The following is a 19,499-nucleotide window of genomic DNA, read 5'->3' as shown; positions in this document are numbered from 1 at the left end:
TGTCACTTCCTCAGACTTTTCTGCCTTCCCAGCAAAAGTCATTGCTTTGTCCTACTTACTCTCTCAGGGCTTTGCTCCTTTCCCTGTCCTGGCATTTTTCATTCGTTGTAATTTGTCAGTCTTCCTATCTGTCTCCCACTCAAGGCACACGAGTCTGTGTCTTATCCTTACATCCACTTTATCTAGCACAAACATTTGTTGAAATAAACCTAATTCTGCAATAAACAGATCTGAGGCACACGTTGAAAGGCAAGGTGGGAAAAAGACTCAAAACTTCTACAGGAAAACATGAGACTACTGCTAAGTGAATTTCTGGTTACCAGGCTCCAATCCCAGGCCCCATGCTGGCCCCAGACGCCTGCAGTCAATGGCCTCGCCATGGGAGCTGCTAGCTGCATGCCAATTAGAGCCCAGCGCTGGCGCTCAGGCAGCTCCGTGCAGGAAAAGCAGCACAGCAACCTGCCATGAGCTGTCTCAACTGCCAGTCACAGCAGGTCTCAGGGGGCCACGGACAGTACATACCTTCTTGCCTGTCCTTCTCTGTGATAACCACCAGAGTGTTCAGGGCAGATGGTGGAGGGGAGGGCTGTGGAAGAGGGTGTCACAGACAGACAAGCTTGCATTTCAATTCATGTCATATATGTAGAAGGAGCTGAGACAGAAGCTATGGTTCAACTAAACTGCAGCTGCCTCACAATAAAAGGACAGGAATTTTTACTTCCTGGACACTCAGTTCTGAGTGTAATCCACAAGCCGTTCTGCCCCATTGCCGGCATTCCAAATCCCCTTTCCCTGCTCTATTTGTTTCCATAAGATTTATTCACCTTCTAACATCGTACACAATCTTCTCATTCATTAGGTTTTTTATTTGTCTCTCCCACCCCCCAACCAGGATTGAAGGCACTGTGAAGGGAGGGGGTTTTGTCTGTTGTTATATCCCTAGTGCTTAAATAAGTGCCCAGCACACAGAAAATGCTCGTCAAATTTTTGGTGAATGAATGAAACCTTCCTTCCTTCCATTTTTTCAAAATGGTTCCCCTCCTCTGTAGTTCTCCGTCTCCATGTTTAGCTGGAAGCAAGGTCCTGCTCCCTCTCCCCTCCCTTCTCTCAAGGTCCTGAACAGTTCTACAGGAAGTGGTACCTGTTCCTGTGTTCTCAATGCAGCCATATTTGGGCAGAGCACTTAGTTTAATGATGGCATCTCCCTGGAGGTTGTCATCATCATCAGTAGCAAAAAAATGGTGAAATGAGAGTGGGGCTCTCCCTCCCTCGTCAACCTAGGAAAGAAAAGAATGTAGAGAGTCCTTGGTAATTTCACATAACCACAATAAAAAAGAGATGGATTGTAAAGTGCTGCCCGGGTGACCTTCCAGCACCAATGCCGCTTCTTTGAGGAGGCAGACCCTCTACAGACGAGATGAGGAATGTGTATGTTGCTGAAGCCAGGCAATCTTTTAGTGCCTCTCAAAGCTATAGTCAGACGTGATGACTTCTGTATCTCCCTTCAAAGTTGCACTTCATTCAATGATGGATCTGGTTATAAAGCAGCTCTAGCCCATTCTAATCACCCACCTCAGTTCAGCTGCCTGCCAGGATGGCTGCCTTCCTTCCACATCAACATTCAAAAGCCCACAGCTAGAGAATGATAGATCCAGTTCTCCTGCAGATACTGTGAGGGTGACTGTGTCCTCTAGGCATTCTCATCCAGAATAAAAGTCCTGTTTATTCTTTTATATTATATATTTACAGGTGTGTAGCAAGAAAGGTTTACCAAATCTGAAAGCTAGTGCTTATCTTAATGTCAAGGAGGAAAATAAATCACTATAAGTAAAAGCAGTTGCTCAAACTGATTTTTTTTCCTTTGGAGTTCTATTTTGTATGCTAACCCCGCAACCTGAGCCTGGTGTTTTTCTCTAGCCTGCTGGAGATGGTCAAGCCATTTCACCCTGAACAACTCTTGGCTAACTGTAGGAAGATCTATAAATTACAAAGGGGAAGGTCACTCTGACTCTGGGAATGGGGACAGTCCAAATGGCTTTTCCAAGGTTTTATGTAAAAATGGAAAAATGGGAGGAATATCAGAAATAACTTAGTTTTATGAAATAAAATAACTTAGAAATAACTTAGTTTTATGAATTTTCAGTTGCTCAACAAAACCAGAAAAATGCCTGAGTTTTTGGCATTATGGTATGTACATACAGCAGGGAGGAAAGTGAATTAACTTTTGTGAAATCCCTACTACGAACTGGGTACTGTACTAGGGGGTTTCCATACAATTTTATTAATCATTAGAGAAACTCTTTATGTAGTAGAAAATGATAATATTTTAAAGACAAGAGCCAGGTATGGGACTACAGGTCCACAGTCTCACTTTCTAGGGAGGCCGAGGTGGGAGGATTGCTTGAGCCCAAGAGTTCAAGTTCAGCCTGGGCAACATAGTGAAACCTCCTCTCTTAAAAATAAATAAAAAATAATAAAAAAAGAATTAAAAAAAGACAAGGAAACAAACCATAAAATAAAAATATAAAAGACAAGGAAACTGAGGCAAAGAAAGATTAAGTGTATGGTCCGAGGTCACTCAGCTGATGAATAACAGAACTGGTACTTGAACTCATGTCTGGGTATTCAATGATGAGAATGCATTGTATTGCTCTGCCCATAAAGGAACTGTCAGTATTATTTACAGTGCTAAGTACTAACTTGATTAAAGGAGTGATTCGGGGACATTGTCCAAGTTTTAGTTGCTGCCAACATTTGATTGCAAACTCTTCAAAGATATATTCTTTTTTAATTTTTATTCCCAATACTAACAACATCTAGCATGGTGACTAGTACATAAATATTTGTTGACTAAATAATGTAGATATAATGATTTGATCTTCTGCATATTTATTTTCATACTTAGAAAAACACTCACGATTGAAAACCATGCATATCTTGATACTGCTGCCTGGATATTTTGGGGGAAATACCTGGCAGCCAGTTTAGGCAGAAATCCTTCATTTACATGACTACAGATTCCAGCTCTCCATAGTACTCTCTGTTTATTGATCTGAGAATTGTTTACCGTGATAAGGTCAGCAAAAGCAATGACTGGAGGTGGATTTTCAGCAGGAGTGATCATGATGGTAAACATCTGATTATCCAGATGGTTGTGGTCCATGTCAGAGACAGAGAAATAGAAGCTATCAGTAACCAGATGACCATCCGTTTCAAACACAGCTGAGTATCTATAAAAAGCCAAAAAGAATAAAACGAATAAGCCACGATGACAAGTCAGGTAAGATGGCTGCATCGTTGTTTAAAAATGGGGCCAAACTAATATACTCTTTCAACAGAGCTACAACTAGTTGCTGAAATATTTTCATATAAGTTTTTAAGAATCTGTCAAATAATATGAAGTGATTATGTACCTGATTTTCTTGTTATTGATGTCTTCCATTGTGAAATTGGAAAATTCTGAGAGTTCTTCCACCTCAGGTCCTGAGGTTCTTAAGAGAGTACCATATGTGGGCAGGTAATTTAACCGAATCCAGATCTCTGGGTCGGGGGAAGAATCATCCTAATCAGGCAAATATGAGGCAGGACATGAATGCACATTTGCAGGAATAAACACTTCCAGTAGCTAAAGATCTATTGGTACTTCTCTCTCTGCTAATTGGAAAAGTCTCTTTCCCTTTGTCATAAACAACATTATTTCAAACTACAGTAAAAATCCCAGTGTTTATTCTTCCCCAAATTTCTCTTTGATAACATCTTTTTCTAAGAGTAGCTCAAGGTAAGAGAAGGGAAACGCACTTTAGGTTCGTGGCATAAAACAAAGAGATGCCTTATTGTTATCAATACCATAAAAGCTGTCAAAGATTTTATTTTTAAGCTTTTAGTAAAAAATAAAACTTAATTATCTATAAGTCATCAACCTGTAAACACAGATGTAGGATTTTTCTAGAGTTTCTAAGAATGGTTTGCTTCTAAGAAACAGGCAAATTTTCTTTATAACATATAATACAATGATAAAATTCCATGAAACAGAAAAAAAGTTACTTAGCTTAGCCAATGGCTCTCTTTAAGCAATATTCAATATGATAAAATTTTAAATTAACAAAAGAATGTATGAAGTCATGGATTTCATTTTATCAGCACCGAATCTATGAATGTTCACTTCCAACATGCCTAATCTTAACAAAGACCATTTCTCTTTCCTTCCACATTGTTTGTTGAGAAATAAAAATGACTTTCTCTGTTACAACACGGACAATAACAATGTCTTAATGAACAATTTCCTCTTTCTTCAAGAATATTTTTGGAAACATCTGGGAGGCAGGCAACATCTTCTTATAAAGTTTCCCTGAGTCATTCAGTTTTTAGGGCTGTTGATTGTGAAAATGGGGGCACTCTACCCTTTACCACATCAACAATGAAAATTAATGTTGCATGGTCACTTGTACTTTCAAAAGCAAATTTTCATGCTATGTTGTACAGTTAGTTGAGGTATAGGATCACGAATGTCAGCACAGACACCAAGAGGGCGGGGGGCCAACAGGTTTTAGTCTGTTCTCATTTCTATCACCAGAGACCTTTTAAAGTTAGTAGTTGAGAGTCTCAATTCAAGATCACTGAATTTTCCATATTTCCTCATATCACTTGACACTAGCAAGAAAGGAACCTAAATTCATCAAAGCTGCAAGACTTCAGAAAGTTTTCCCTATATTTATGTTCTTTTAAACATTCCCCCCATGGGTTATCAAACACAATATGTAGACTCCAAAAGACTGCTTCCTAATATTACTACGCATTCCCTCTGAGAGAGACTTTAAAAAGAGTTTTAAGGTGTTGTCTTCTGAATTGCTGATAAACTACAAGGACAGAGCTCCTGGCTCCTACTTAAAATGGATAACTTCTAAATTTCACATTGACAAATTTGCCCAAAACACTACTTTATTTCATGGCAGGCATATCTTACTATGTATTTCAAATCTCATATAACTGCTAGGTTTGAAAAAGTGGGAAATCAGCTAGACTTTTTTCCTGAAAGTACTGTCATGATTTAAAGAAAATCACTATTTTAAGATATCCCAGATATTGGAGGTACAAAAAATGTATAAGAATACAGACCTTGTTCTCATGTAAATTTCTGTTCAAAGACCTTCTTATCCCTTTTGTATTAATTTATTTTTTCATTTTCTTTTTATTATTTTTACATCATGAACCCATCATTCAACACGAGGACTAGAGCTCTGAGAATAACTAACATTTTATGTATGTGGCCCTTCTTCCTGTCTCTGGGCCTCCCATCACCCTAAATCTTGTTTCTTATTTTCTTGAATTTTTAAAAATAGCTCGATGTATTACCACAGAATACATATTTTTAGTTTTTATAACTTAGAAATATGAAGTTGACTTTACTCTTTTGCAATTTATTTTTTAAACTCAATATTAGACTGCTAAGATCCATTTATATTGTTGGACGTCACTATAATTCATCCGTTTTGAGGTTCGCTAATATTCTGTCAAGTCGGTAGACCACAAGCTATCCATTATCTTGTGGTGGGCATTTGGTTTGTTTCAATATTTTCACTGTTACAAATAGTAGTGCTATGAACATTCTTGCACAAGTCCTTTGCTGTGTATGTGAAAGTTTCTCTTGGGTAGTAATCTAGGAATCGAATGGTTAGGGTATATGAATAATTATCTTCACATGGTAATGCCAAATTCCTTCCCAAAGTGGTTGATCCAGTTTACACTCCCATCAGCAAAGTAAAGAACATCCTGTGAATCCATTGTCTTCCCCACACTTGGTATAAAATGGTATATGGTTTTAATATGCTTTCCCTGACCACTAATGAAGGTGAATATCTCTTCACATGTTTATTGACCACCCGGGTTCCTCTTCTGTGGAATTCCTGTTCGTGTCTCTTGCTTATTTTTCTACTTGATTATCTTTTTCTTTTTGATCTGCAGGAGTGTTATATTTCCTTTGTTATTTTTAGCTATATATTTTGCAAATATTGTTTTCTCATTTGTTTTTTTTTTTTTTTTTTTTTTTTTTTTTTGAGACGGAGTCTCGCTCTGTCGCCCAGGCTGGAGTGCAGTGGCCGGATCTCAGCTCACTGCAAGCTCCGCCTCCCGGGTTCGGGCCATTCTCCTGTCTCAGCCTCCTGAGTAGCTGGGACTACAGGCGCCCGCCACCTCGCCCGGCTAGTTTTTTGTATTTTTTAGTAGAGACGGGGTTTCACCGTGTTAGCCAGGATGGCGCCCGCCACCTCGCCCGGCTAGTTTTTTGTATTTTTTAGTAGAGACGGGGTTTCACCGTGTTAGCCAGGATGGTCTCGATCTCCTGACCTCGTGATCCGCCCGTCTCGGCCTCCCAAAGTGCTGGGATTACAGGCTTGAGCCACCGCGCCCGGCCTGTTTTCTCATTTGTAACTGGCCTGTTTGCTGCCTTTATGGTGTGTTTTGATGAACACAAATTTAATTTTTAATATAGTAAAATGTACCAATCTTTTATAGTTAGACCTTTTTGTTTCTAGTTTAAGATGTTCTGCCCTTCCTTAATATCCCAAAAAAATTCACTTATATTCTACAAAGATTTGTAAAATTTTACTTACGGTTTTTCAGTACTTCATCTGTCTGGAGTTAATATCTGCATACGGTGTGAAGCAGTGTACAAATTCCTTTTTTTGTCACATATAATCATTTTGTGCAGATCCATGTTTTAAAGAGTTTCTCCTATTTCCACTGCTCTGGCTTGCTATTGCTGTTTTGCTTTTTTGTTTTGTTTTGTTTTTCTTGAGAGAGTCTCACTCTGTTGCCAAGGCTGGAGTGCAGTGGTGTGATCTTGGCTCACTGCAACCTCCACCTTTTGGGTTCAAGCTATTCTCATGCCTCAGCCCCGAGTACTGGGATTATAGTCACACACCACAATGCCGGGTTAATTTTTGTATTTTTAGTAGAGACAGGGTTTCACCATGTTCCCAGGCTTATCTCAAACTCCTGACCTCAAAAGATCTACATGCTTCGTCCTTCCAAAGTGCTGAGATTACAGGCATGAGCCACCGCGCCCAGCTAGCATCTCTGTTTTATATTACAGTTCCATGTGTGAGTCTGCTTTTGGATTGTCTAATATATTCCTCTGCTACACTATTTTAAATGCTGTATATTTAATACATGTTGGTTATCTGGTAAGGTAAATCCCTTTGCCTTCCTACTATTCTTTTTCAGAATATTCATCATTTGTTTTTGTTTGATTGTTTGTTTGTTTTTGAGACAGGGGCTTGCTCTGTCATCCACCCTGGAGCAAGTGCAGAGTGTAGTGGTCCAACCAAGGCTCACTGCAGCCTCAACCTCCTGGGCTCAAGCAATCCTCCCACTTCAGCCCCCAAGTAGCTGGGACTACAGGCATGAGCTAACACGCTTGGATAATTTTCATATTTTTGTAGAGACAGGGCCTTGCCATGTTGTCCAGGCTGGTGTTCTTTCTTACATATTTTAGAATCAGCTTACTAAGATCCATAAAAAGTCCATTAGGCTTTTGATTGGAACTGAATTGAATTGAAAGATTGTTTGGCGAGGGAACTGATGCCTTTTCAATATTAAATGTTCCTACGCATGAATATGGCATGTCTTTTCATTTATTTAATACATTTTAAACGTCTGTCAATTAAGTGTTATAATTTTCCTGTAAAAATACTGCCAGTTTTTGCTAGATTTAGACCAAGGGACATGCTTTTTTCTTAATGTTATTATGGTAAGATCTTTTTAGTTACATTTACTGGCTGTTTTCTTTTCTTGCTTATATATAGAAATGCTATTGCTGTCTGTTGATCTTATATCTGGCCCCTTGATAAATTCTCCTTTTTTTCTAATACTTTTTGTCAAGAGATTCTTTTCTACATAGTCAGTCATAGCATCAATTTTCTCTAGAAGTTACATAACTTTTGCTACATTTACTCTTAGGTATGTAATATGTAATGTTAATATACACAGAATAATATTTTGAATAATTTTATTTTTGGCTGGTTCATAAAAATGCTATTACTGTTCTAAGATTAATTTTATCCTCCCCATATTACATATGAGAAAACTGAGGCCTGGAGAGTTTAAATAACTTGCTAAGGGTCACGATGCTAGTAAGTGGTGAGCTTGGATTAAGATCCATCCATTCTAACTCCAGAACCCATACTGTTCTTTTCCTGTTTACTCGCAGTGCATAGCAAACTGTATATATAAAACCACTGCTAAGAAGAAAATTACACAAAATCCAACTTTCGCCTTTTTGTCTCCTCCAACATCGTATCACTCTCTTCCAGTTAATAACACTTAAACTAAGAACAGACTCATCTGTTCCTAAATCTTTATACTCTGTCCCATTTGTGACTAGGATTTCAGATGGTTTTTCCAATCTTTCTAGATGTTCATGGAAAACTTTCTAACTATGCATATCTGGAAAAGTTTTTCCATGACTCTTAGTACAAAATTCTTCTACAATGCTCAGAGAAAGTTAGTGTATAACCTACCTAAGTCTTCAAAATGTATGCTATGCTTTCAGCAGGCTAGAATAGTTCTTTTGGAGTTTTTCTGCTCTGGTGGGTAAATTCACATTCAATCAATTTCTGAAAATACATGTTCAGTTGCCAATGGGCTTGCAATTTAATATGCAGCTTATAATATGCAGTTAATGGGCAGGAACTGCTCCTGGAGCGCTATTTTGGACTGTGAAACATTTTTCAAGCCTTGGTGATCTACTGATTAAATCTGAATTCATACATTTTTATGAATTCACGAGTTTCAAAAGATTCAAAAGACCATAACTTACAGTAAAAATCACCTGTCAATTCAAAACAAAAAACAAAATCAAAGCTTTTCTGAAACTAGAGTAGACCCGTGAGAAGAATTAGGGTGGAATGCATTTTCCTATAACTGAAGAAAGGACCATTTGAGGGGAAAATCTGTGTAAAAACAATTGTTCCCAGGCCAATGCTTAATCTTACATGCTGCTATTCAGGACTACATTTTATAGTGGGATTCTTCAGCCCAGAAAAGGGTTAGTTAAAAGTATATGGCATTAAAAAAATAAAAGTCTAGGTCATTAGTTGGAACTTTAAGATTAGTAAAGGAAAAATTCAATATGATTAGCATTCAGATAATCATTCTTCCTTTCAAGGCATTGTAAAAACTAGTCATTATTATGTTTACATAGAAAGCACATATCTGCTTACAACATACATAACTGCAAAATAAAATTAATCATCCTCATTATCCTTAGCTCCTGAGGTAGAATCAAAGGAAGAAGATGAGTTTAATTACTCAGGATCCCTTATAAAGTCAGGGCCAGACCAGGAAACAAACTCGAGTCCTTGATCCTCTCCTTGGCCCCCCAAATCACACTGCTTCTTGTGGGGCACGAGAAGGAGGGTGAGTCAGTGAACTGGCTGGGAAATCTGACAGAGAGGCACTGCCGCAGGGATTTTTCAGCATTCCATCTAGACTAGACCTGAGACAGAAACTGATGACAAGTGGGCTTTCTCTCAGGGGCCGTGAAACATCATTACCTATTAGTCATTGATCACATAAGCTCTAAAATGTTCTTTTCCTAAACTTCCCATTGGAAATATAATAGATGGAGCTTAAACAACGGGGGCTTGGGCTTTTACAACACTGGCCCCCTTTCCTGTTGACAATCACCCATCCCTACACATACTCATTGTGTTTTCTCATTCACTTGTCTGCTCATGAAACACTAGGAGAAGCAGGATAAAGAGTGTAACTACTCCTAAGAGTAGAAGGTAGGGAAGTTGAGAAAAAGGTTCTTTACGTGACCATATACCCCAAATATTGGGGTATTGGGGTGCCCCAATACCCCAAATGGCTACATGGCTGCCCCAAATATTCAGCCATGGCATTGCTGTCCAGTCTGCCCCATCAGAAGGTGTGGTGGAGAACAAGTAGAGCAAATGGAAGAACTTACCACGTAAGCAAGGTGTGACCTAGTGATTATGGCTGTGCTTTTACTGGCAACAGTAATGCTTAGAGAGGAGCCAGCAGCCAGTCGAGGTCCTTGGTCTTCTGACAGGGACACCTCTACTCTCACTTCCAGCATTGTCACCGTGAGGCCATCTGTGACTGAGATCTCCATGCTGTCTTCTCGGGCAGAGGAACCATCATGTATATACTGTAGAGCATTTTTCTCAATATCCTCATAGGTGAAAGTGTCACCTTCCAAGAATGAAACAAATTGCAAACCAGTTGCTTCTGGGAATAATGCTTTTCATTATATAGCACCTTTGTTTTCAGGATTTTAAGGTTCATATAGGATCATAAACTTAGGGAGGTACAAGCTAATCCAATCACTCACCTACTATAGGATTCCCTTTATACCACCCTTGAAAAAGGGTAGTTTCTCCTTTAACACTTTTCAAGGTGGGAGGATCATTGTTTTACAAGGTAGCTAATTCTACTGAAGATAGTTCTAGGTTTATTTTTAAGTTCTTAAGTATATTGAGCTAAAATCTGCCTCTATAATATCCAGTCATTATTCCTATTTCTAGAAAAATAAAGAACAAGCCTCTATTATTTATGACAGCTCTTTTGGAATCTTATCTTGATACCGAAAATTTTTTGAAAAAGTTAAGAAAATAAATTATACTTGATGAACCTTTAAGAAGTCTTTGCTTTATTTGGAGTTTTTAAAATTAAAAATGAAAAAATATACTTGAAGTTAGAAACCTAAACTGTGCATTCTAGAGTACTAATTCATGATAAATTTGATAGGCATTATGTAAAAAAAAGTTCAAGTTCACACACCTTTATGGAAAATGTGAATAAATAAAATTTAAAATATTTTTTATACAGCAGGATTCATTTTAGTATGTAAATACTAAAGCTTCTCAAACTTCATGGAACCCTTTTTATGAGAAATGCCTCTTAGTGCCATGAGCCCTAATGATTTCACAGAACACAGTCGTGAAATTGCTCTTCTTGGATATTATATTCAACTCTATCTTTTGATAGATTATTAGTTCTAATAATTAGTGCTATGTAATGAGATTGAATAATTTACTCATTCTCTCTATTCATCTTCTAAGCCTTCTGTCTCAACACTATGTTAATGTATTTTACTGGTGCTGGTGGCATTATGTCCATAAAAAGGTAATAAAACTAACTTTTTACCAATAGCTTTAGATCTTATATGTTAACTGCACAAATACAGATTAAATGTAATGTTAAAGAAATTAGACAATGACTGTCATGTTCCTAAAATAGTTCCCTGGGAATGTTTCAAATCTATTCTAATGACATTTCTTTAGTTCAGTAAATTTTTGAGTCTACCTTTGTGACTCCCAAATGCTTACTGGTTGTTCTTTAAAATTCCATTTACCATCAATGGCAAAGATTAGCCCACCAGTGATATTCGGGAGAATGGATTACTGCATCTCTAAAAGGAATCATACAAAGGTTTTGAGAAAGTAGAGATTGTTGGAAGAAGAGATAGCATCCAGAGGTGGGTATTTTGAAAAGGACAATAATCACTTCAATGCATAAGAGCTGACTATGAAAAAATTAGATACACTTGTGTCCTTTGTGGTTTTCTGTACCTTCTAAATAATGAACATATATTATTTTTTATAATTAGAGGAAGCACAATAAGAATTATTTTGAAAAGCTGATCACATTACCACACTGTTACATCTCATAGACAATACTTCAAAAATGTGTTCCTTTTTTTAACAGATGAAGATAGACGTAGTTAACACTATCAGAGTCACAGCACTAAAAATATTATGAAGATTTACATACCAAATTAAGACAGATTCATCTCCATGAACAGTGCTAGGAAAGTGGCAGCTGATCCCTCATATGGTGTCACTTTGAATGCATTAACTCCAACTTTCAGAAATCACCCATTTCACCTATAGTTTAAGGAACTGGCTTCACAGTGTTCAGGGTGGGGCCAGGGGCAGGTGTGGGGCAGGGGTGGAAGTGGGAACAGGAAGAAGTCTCAAATATCAAAGCCAATGAAACTCACACAAAAATGAAAAAGCTCCTCATTGTCTGTGTCACAAAGACACTTTGCTCTTGTCTGAGACACATACAACTGATTGTAGAGCAAAAAATCCTTCAAGCAGGTCAGTGACAGAGTGTGTAGCTACCTGTGGCCATCGGCCTTCGGAACTCAGCTGTGTGCTTAAGGAGCACACCATGCTGTGGAGGTCTCCGAAGCTCAAAGAAGAGTTCTTCAGGTGCTGTCTCAGCATCTCTTACTACCACCTGAAGTCCTACAGCAAGGAGAAGGAAGCGTGGTGAGAGAGAAAGCATACATTAAAGATGATAGACTCTGTATATATTAAAGCCACAGGCCAGGCTAGGAGTCACACTGTGAATAATCTGATTGTTATCAGAAAGTACTGCTTCATTCCAATCAGGTACAAAAGAGTGAAAACAGATAATGCAGTCAATTCCTGCACTGCAAGTAGGTTCTTCCAAAAGTTCACATAAGGTAGTTCTGAATTTAGAACACCTTTTTTCTTCCATACAAATGACAGCATGCACAGAGGAAGCCCACAGCTAGGTTAGCCCTGACCAGCTGGGTTAGATTTTCTTCCAGAAAATCCTCCTATAAACGGTTTGGCGTTTCATTGTTTCATCCCTTCTTATTTTTCTAAAGCTACAAAGTGAGCAATGATCACAAAGGTGAGGTGTAGGGTTAAAGTGACAGTCATCTTTGTACACGTGACTTATTTGTAAGTTTGGTAATAATTAATTTTAGGCCAAAACCCATAGGTAGAAACTGGATAAGGATCTGTAGAACACACCTAACAAAAATCACAATACCTACTGTTTATTAGTAAAATATTTTTGATAAAAGAATACATTTCTAAAGAGTAAATTCACTAATTAGTACATATAACTATGTACAAAATAACTGGGTCAACTATAGTTCTTCACAACTTCTGAAGCTTCTTGTGACCTGTCATTTCTCCCGCTACTCTTCACTTTCTAAATAGAAACAAGAGCCACCATTGAAATCCCGCTCCCCTCTATGTTCTTCTCGCCGCTCTATCACTTTATATTTTAGTGATGGCAACAAAGCAAACTCCCAGAAAATCAGTTCTGTGTTGCGTTCCACTGATCACTGGCCTCTGAAGGCTTCATTTCCTTCTCTCTGTGTGGCTTCTGTTTGCATAGAAATGGGCAGGAAGAAGGATACAGGTAAGAATACAGGCAACTTCTGGAAGAGGAGTTTGCTTTTTTGGTAACCATCAAGAGGTTTCCCATCAAGAGGTTTGGAGAGGGGCAGCAACATGATCCCATTTCTAAAGCCATGTTTCTATCAGGCTCCGAGTTCTTACCTACAGAAGTGCTGCCTCCTGGGCTGACCGCCAGCCTTGGGGCTGTGACCTGGAACACTGGCAGTTGCTGATCACTGGGAAGTAAGTGAATGGTGAGGACCATCTCCGGACTTGTGTGGTCTCCATCCGAAACTAAAAAGGATAAATGCACACACACACAGACACACACACACACACAGAGACACACACACACACATGAATCAACTTGTAGTCTGGTCATCTTCAGGCAGTCTCCACAAATATGTAGCTAGAAACTTTTTTACACTACTTTAACCTTTGAAGAGATGCTTACAAATGAAGAAAGTAAGCAAGCAAGATACTGTAAGCTATTCCTTTTTCTAAGGATAAGAAAAAAGATAAAGAACCATAATAACAAAATCATTCTAAGAAGTTACTTACACAAAAAAAGGTGATCTTGATAAATGTTAGTGGAAAGGAAGGTAATACAAAATCTGCACCTGTAGACGCTACTGGTAAAGGCTTTTGATTATGGAAATATTACTTGATTCAATTCATTCCCTTAATATTCCAAATAAATATTTTCTTTCATGAACTCTTTTAGAAGTGGCATGTCTATGTCTCATTAGAAAAGAATATTTTTTAAAAGGACAGACAACACCCATACCAATGTCTCTAAGGGCATTAGTTTGGAAGTAAGCAGATCCATTTTTACTTGGTCGTGATGCACAATGCCATAAATAGTGAACAAAACAGTGACCTTAAGATTTTATTTCCCTGGATTTTTGACATCCAAATGAACACTCATCCCTGAGGGAAACATGAGAGCAGAATTGCCTCACCCTTGATGCTTATTTCTGCTTTTCCATAACTTAACACCCTATCTTTTCCCTAAAAGCCAGTTTTGGAGGGATATTTGCATCATCAACTCATCAATGTGTTTATCTGTAGTGGTCCTTAAGAAAACTGCACTGTCAATTATTTTAAATGTGTGATTAGCTTGTCTATGGGTTGGTTATGAGAAACTGGTTTCCTTCCTCACTTTCTTCTGGACTTAGTAACAAGCCAGCAAGAATCTTGCTTAAACAAAGTCAAGCATTGCTCAGAGACTTGTAGTAATGATTCTATTCAAGTTTTAGATTTGTCTTTTCCTTGAGACAGATCTGAAAGATATGGTTAAATTTTATAAGGTACACTCCACATCTTGGAGATGTTCAGAAACAGCCCTATTGAAGGTGAGACGACATTATCTATGTGAGAATGAAGGTTTTATGGTTCTGGTTATTCAGACAAGTGTCAAAATTATTGTCATTGCTTCTTTAAGTTCAATCTCCTCTCTAAGTCTTCAAAAATAGGCACAGATGGTCCTTAATTATTGGGGATTTGGTGACAAGCACACAAACTTTTTCATAAATTTTAGTGGATTCAGGATTCTCTGAGGTCCTTGTAATTTAAGAAATAATTGCAAAATGCAATCTTATGTTACTTTACATTTTACATTAGTTTTATTTTTGAATGGGAGTCTTAGTCCACTTTCTGTTGCTTATAACAGAAAACCTAAAACTGGGTAATTTATGACAAGAGGAATTTCTTTCACATATGAAGGCTGGGAAGTCCAAGGTTGAGGGGGTACATTTGGTGAGAGCCTTCTGGCTGTTGGGGACTCAGTGAAGAGTTACGCGGCAGCGTAGGCAGTCATGCGGTGAGGAGGCTGAGCTTGGGATTTTAAGTCTCTCATTCTCTTTTTGGAAAGCCACCAGCTCTGCCCGCCCCCCGTGATTAACCATTAATCCACTAATCCATTAATGATTAAACCATTCACAAGGGCAGAGCCCTTAGGTTTCAATCACCTTATAAAAGCCGCACCTCTCAATACTGCCATATTGAGGATTCAGTGTCAACATGAGTTTTGGAAGGGACATTCAAATCATACCAGGGAGGAAGTCCAGGAAGCTTTCAACATCCTTATTTTACATGAGGAGAGAAAAGGTACAAAATTAAAGAGCTTTGGTCACATCATACAGATGTTTAGTGTGACCAAGGCATACTCTTGCCTCTGTCAGTAAGTGGAAAAAAGCTATTTTCTGGTGCGTATTACATAGCTAGCTATCACTTGGGCACAGGGTTTTGCAAGCAATCATATAAACTTCCAGTCAAAATGTCAGCAATTGCATATTCATGCCTCTCTTTAAGGAATGTCTCTAATTTCTTTGAGAAACAGGTAAATGCCTTTTTGGGCTAAATGCCCCTGTGAGCGCCACTTGCCCTAAGTGTGTTCCTTGCTCAGAACCGCTCTCCAGAGCTTCTGCACTTGTCTTCAAGTCTGTCAGGTCTCAGGAACATCAGCTTTCCTTCTCATGTCAGCTGATTCACCAAAATGGTGGTTCCCCTTCATTCTACAAATTAATGTCAGCTCTTGGGCTTTTTCCTGCCTTTTTCATTAACTGTCCAATTAAAAATTCTCTCTCACAAAACTCTCCTAAAGGACATGGCTTTCTACTAGATACCAAGAGTTTTTCTTCTTTAAAATCAACAAAAAAGGAACTTCTGGCAGAAGCAAGATAATTTAAGGTCAGCCCAAGGTCTAGTCCCATGGGACTGTATAATAGGTTCAAGGATCATTTAACTTGAAGTCCTAGACAAGTTAATTGTTAACCCTTCACCTACTCAAGCTTTCAGGTAAGAGTTGAGGACTGGAAACCAAAATGGCATACTACCATGACACTCACTTTTCATAATCAACACACATACATGTCAGACCAAACTAGCTATTCCATGCTCATGTCCTAAGTCAGAAACTTGTATTAAAATCCTGATTCTACTGTCTACCTGCTATGGAAATCTGAGCAGATCATCTACTTTTTTTTTTGAGACAGGGTCTCACTGTGTCACCCAGCTGGAGTGCAATGGCACAATGAGGGCTCACTACAGCCTCAACCTCTCCAGTTCAAGCGATCCTCCCACCTCAGCCTTCTGAGTAGTTGAGACTACAAGGAGTATTACTATGTGCCTGGGCTAGTCTTGAACTCCTGGGCTCAAGCAATCCTCCCTCCTCACACCTCCCACAGTGCTGGGAGTATAGGTGTGAGCCACTGCGCCCGGCCAGGTATCTACTCTTAATAACTTTCGGTATCCTCAGGTTTAAAATGCTCAAAATAATATCTGTCCTTAAAATATCAGTATAAGAATTAAATAAGACAATTTTTATTGTAAATTGCTTTATAAAATATAAAAATCTGCTATATATCGTTACTGATTGTATGAATTATGTAGAGGCCTATGACTAGAAATGAGCTGATACTGGGTTCATATCAACAGTAACACAACACTGAAATTTACTATTGATTCAAGTGTGATTTTTAATCCTCACAGAAGAAAGGAAGAGCTAGGAGTTACAGAGAGGAGACTCTACTGCTAACATTTTTCCCTCCATGAAATGTAACAGGGCGCATGGATGGTTGATTCTAATGGAATAGTCAATCCCATCTAAACAGCAACTTAACGATGCTATTTATGGTCAATCATCCTCACTCTAGACCTAAACAAGAAAGAAACTTATCCTATGTGGCCAAGCATAGGTACCAGGTCTGACTCTGCTTTTGCTGTTTGGCATCCTTCTTCTATTGCACTATGAGCTAAAATTAAGAATGCAGAGGTCTTCCACACCCAAGTTTCTCGACTCGCCTCTGGGTAGTAAGCCTTTTCCCTCCAGTAACAAGGCATTCCATGAATGGCTCTATTCAAGATTTTTATACAACTACTGTGTATTAGCTAAGTGTAATAATGATTATGTAGCAACAATCATTCTTGGAGCTTTACATTTATTATTATTATTATCCCCATTTATGAATGAGGCATTCAGGCACAGAGATGTAATAAACTTTCCCAAGACAAGTTGAACCCCAGGTTATCTGGATGCAGGGTTTAGGATCTTAATTACTATTAACTCTTTAATGGATATTAGGGCACATTGAAATTGGGCTTAAACATTAATTTCTTTTTCATTTTTTTTCTTGAGATAGGGTTTCACTATTGTCCAAGTTGCGGTGCAGTAGTGCAGTCATAGCTCAGTCCAGCCTTGACTTCCTGGGCTCAAGGTATCCTCCTGTAGCTAGGACTCCAGGCATGTGCCCCCATCATCCAGATTAGTTTTTTTTTTTTTTTTTAATAGACAAGGTCTCGCATTGTTGTCCAGGCTGGTCTTGAACTCCTGGGCTCCGTGATGCTCCCTCCTCAGCCTTCCAAAGTGCTGGACTATGGGCATGAGTCACCATGCCTGGCTCTTAAACATTAACTTTTAGCATCCTTGGTAGATTTTTTTTCCTATGATTATAAAGTTAAGCTATTACTATTTAACTAACCATTTGTTTATTTTAGAAGAAATTTGTTTTAGAAGAAAAATTATACAATTTTTAAGTAGTTCTTAGAAAATAGCTAAAAATAATGATGATGGGAACAAAAAGAAAGAACCATTAAGGAAAGAAAAAAATTCATTTCTAATAAAATTGAGATGAATCTCTACCTGTGAAGTGGAATTTCACTGATTCTGGGAGACCTGAAAGAGTAAGAGAGACAATCAGTATATTAAACACTTGGGGGTCAGAGAGAGCTAGGGAAGGTACAAAATAAAGGGCAGAGGTTAGGAAAGTAAAGAATGTCTTACTCTAAATTATTCTTATTTAAGGAAAGACCACCAGGTCATTTGCTAATGTTATGTTGAATTTAATGGTGTCAACATTAATTTTAAATAGCAAAAAGGACCACATAGTGGAATAATTTTATATCACAGCAGTTAGCGTGATTTATAATACGTTCATTCAGAACCCATTTTATCAGTACATAAAATCCTACAAATCGGTGAATGCGGGTGAGCCATATATCACTGACAGGGCTCTCAGGTGGGTCAATTCCATTGTAGAATTGAGTGGTGCCGAGACATTGATTTACACACTGTAACCATGTGAGAGATTTATCTCGCAGCATTTATCCCATAGATTATACAGCACAGGACTCTGCTCTCTCTGAAGAGGTTCTAGGAACTCGGGCGAGTTTAGTGGATGACTTCAACCACGGCTGACATATTTTCTTTCCTTCTAATCCCAGGATATCCTGTGTTTCTTATAAAGTACGAGTTGTAACACAGGGGTTACAGACCCATGAACATTTTCAATGGCTATTAACAGTTATCCTGTTACTAAACACTGTGTACAGATACTAAAGAGGAAGCCTATACCCACTGTTAGAGATTTTCAATCTAATTGAGGAGTTAACTGTTTTCTGGGTGGTTAAACTTACATTAAATAATGGCAAATATCATTTTAAATGTTTACCATAATCAAAAAAGTCTAAAATTACTTAAACCATGTTCAATTCACCATAAGAAATCACCACTTTTGTATATGAATAAAGCTACTGTATAAAAAGAATATCCTGTATTCGTGGTGTTATGTAGCACATACACCTTAAAGATCATAAAGAAATAGGCACCAGTGGCTGGGCATGGTGGCTTATGCCTGTAATCCCAGCACTTCGGGAGGCTGAGGCAGGTGGATCGCAAGGTCAGGAGTTCAAGACCAGCCTGACAAATATGGTGAAACCCCGTCTCTACTAAAAATACAAAAATTAGCTGGGAGTGGCGGCATTCATCTGTAGTCTCAGCTACTCAGGAGGCTGAGGCAGGAGAATCGCTTGAACCCAGCAGGCGGAAGCTGCAGTGAGCCGAGATTGCATCACTACACTCCAACCTGGGTGACAAAGCAAGATTCTGTCAAAAAAAAAAAAAAAAGAAAGAAAAAAGAAATAGGCACTAATATTTTTGGAATAGTCAAAGGCATAAAAATATTTAAGGGTAGGGACTTAAAACTCCTGCTTTCTGGTCAACAACCTTGATGACTAGATCAAGGGAAGAGAGAGGGTGGCAGGGATTAAGGGTATGCTGGGCTTCGTGGAAGGGCACACACTGGCTTTAATGAGAAACTTAGTTATTCTTCTATTCAGTCTTCTCTGCCATTAAAAAGGTGTCTTTTACCAAATACTGGTTTTATCCCAAGAGGTTGCCTGCATGCCCCATGTCTACATGAAACCTCCCCTGAGGTACTGCAGGACCCTTACTGGCCTCCCCTTACCCTTGTGCCATCCACTCTGGCCTCCTCGTCAAGTCCATTGACATCACTGCAGTCAAAGAGTTTTTTA

The 19,499-nt window shown here is 38.5% G+C and overlaps 1 protein-coding gene across 8 annotated transcripts in view; it reads right to left on the bottom strand.

Annotated features, from left to right (window-relative positions):
• Positions 1 to 19,499, bottom strand: part of LOC105477237 (Fraser extracellular matrix complex subunit 1) — a 488,217-nt gene that overhangs the window by 106,433 nt on the left and 362,285 nt on the right. For all 8 annotated transcript variants that reach the window (XM_071093546.1, XM_071093541.1, XM_071093547.1 and 5 more), the window contains 7 exons: positions 17,830 to 17,862; positions 13,350 to 13,481; positions 12,150 to 12,275; positions 9,968 to 10,215; positions 3,414 to 3,562; positions 3,068 to 3,230; positions 1,142 to 1,277 (listed from right to left, as the gene is read on the bottom strand). In XM_071093546.1, the coding sequence (XP_070949647.1) occupies positions 1,142 to 1,277; positions 3,068 to 3,230; positions 3,414 to 3,562; positions 9,968 to 10,215; positions 12,150 to 12,275; positions 13,350 to 13,481; positions 17,830 to 17,862 (987 nt within the window). The remainder of the gene's footprint in view (positions 1 to 1,141; positions 1,278 to 3,067; positions 3,231 to 3,413; positions 3,563 to 9,967; positions 10,216 to 12,149; positions 12,276 to 13,349; positions 13,482 to 17,829; positions 17,863 to 19,499) is intronic.

The sequence above is a fragment of the Macaca nemestrina genome, chromosome 3 (assembly GCF_043159975.1).
Source record: "Macaca nemestrina isolate mMacNem1 chromosome 3, mMacNem.hap1, whole genome shotgun sequence".
Taxonomy (NCBI): domain Eukaryota; kingdom Metazoa; phylum Chordata; class Mammalia; order Primates; family Cercopithecidae; genus Macaca; species Macaca nemestrina.
This window is presented reverse-complemented; position numbering and strand designations above follow the sequence as displayed.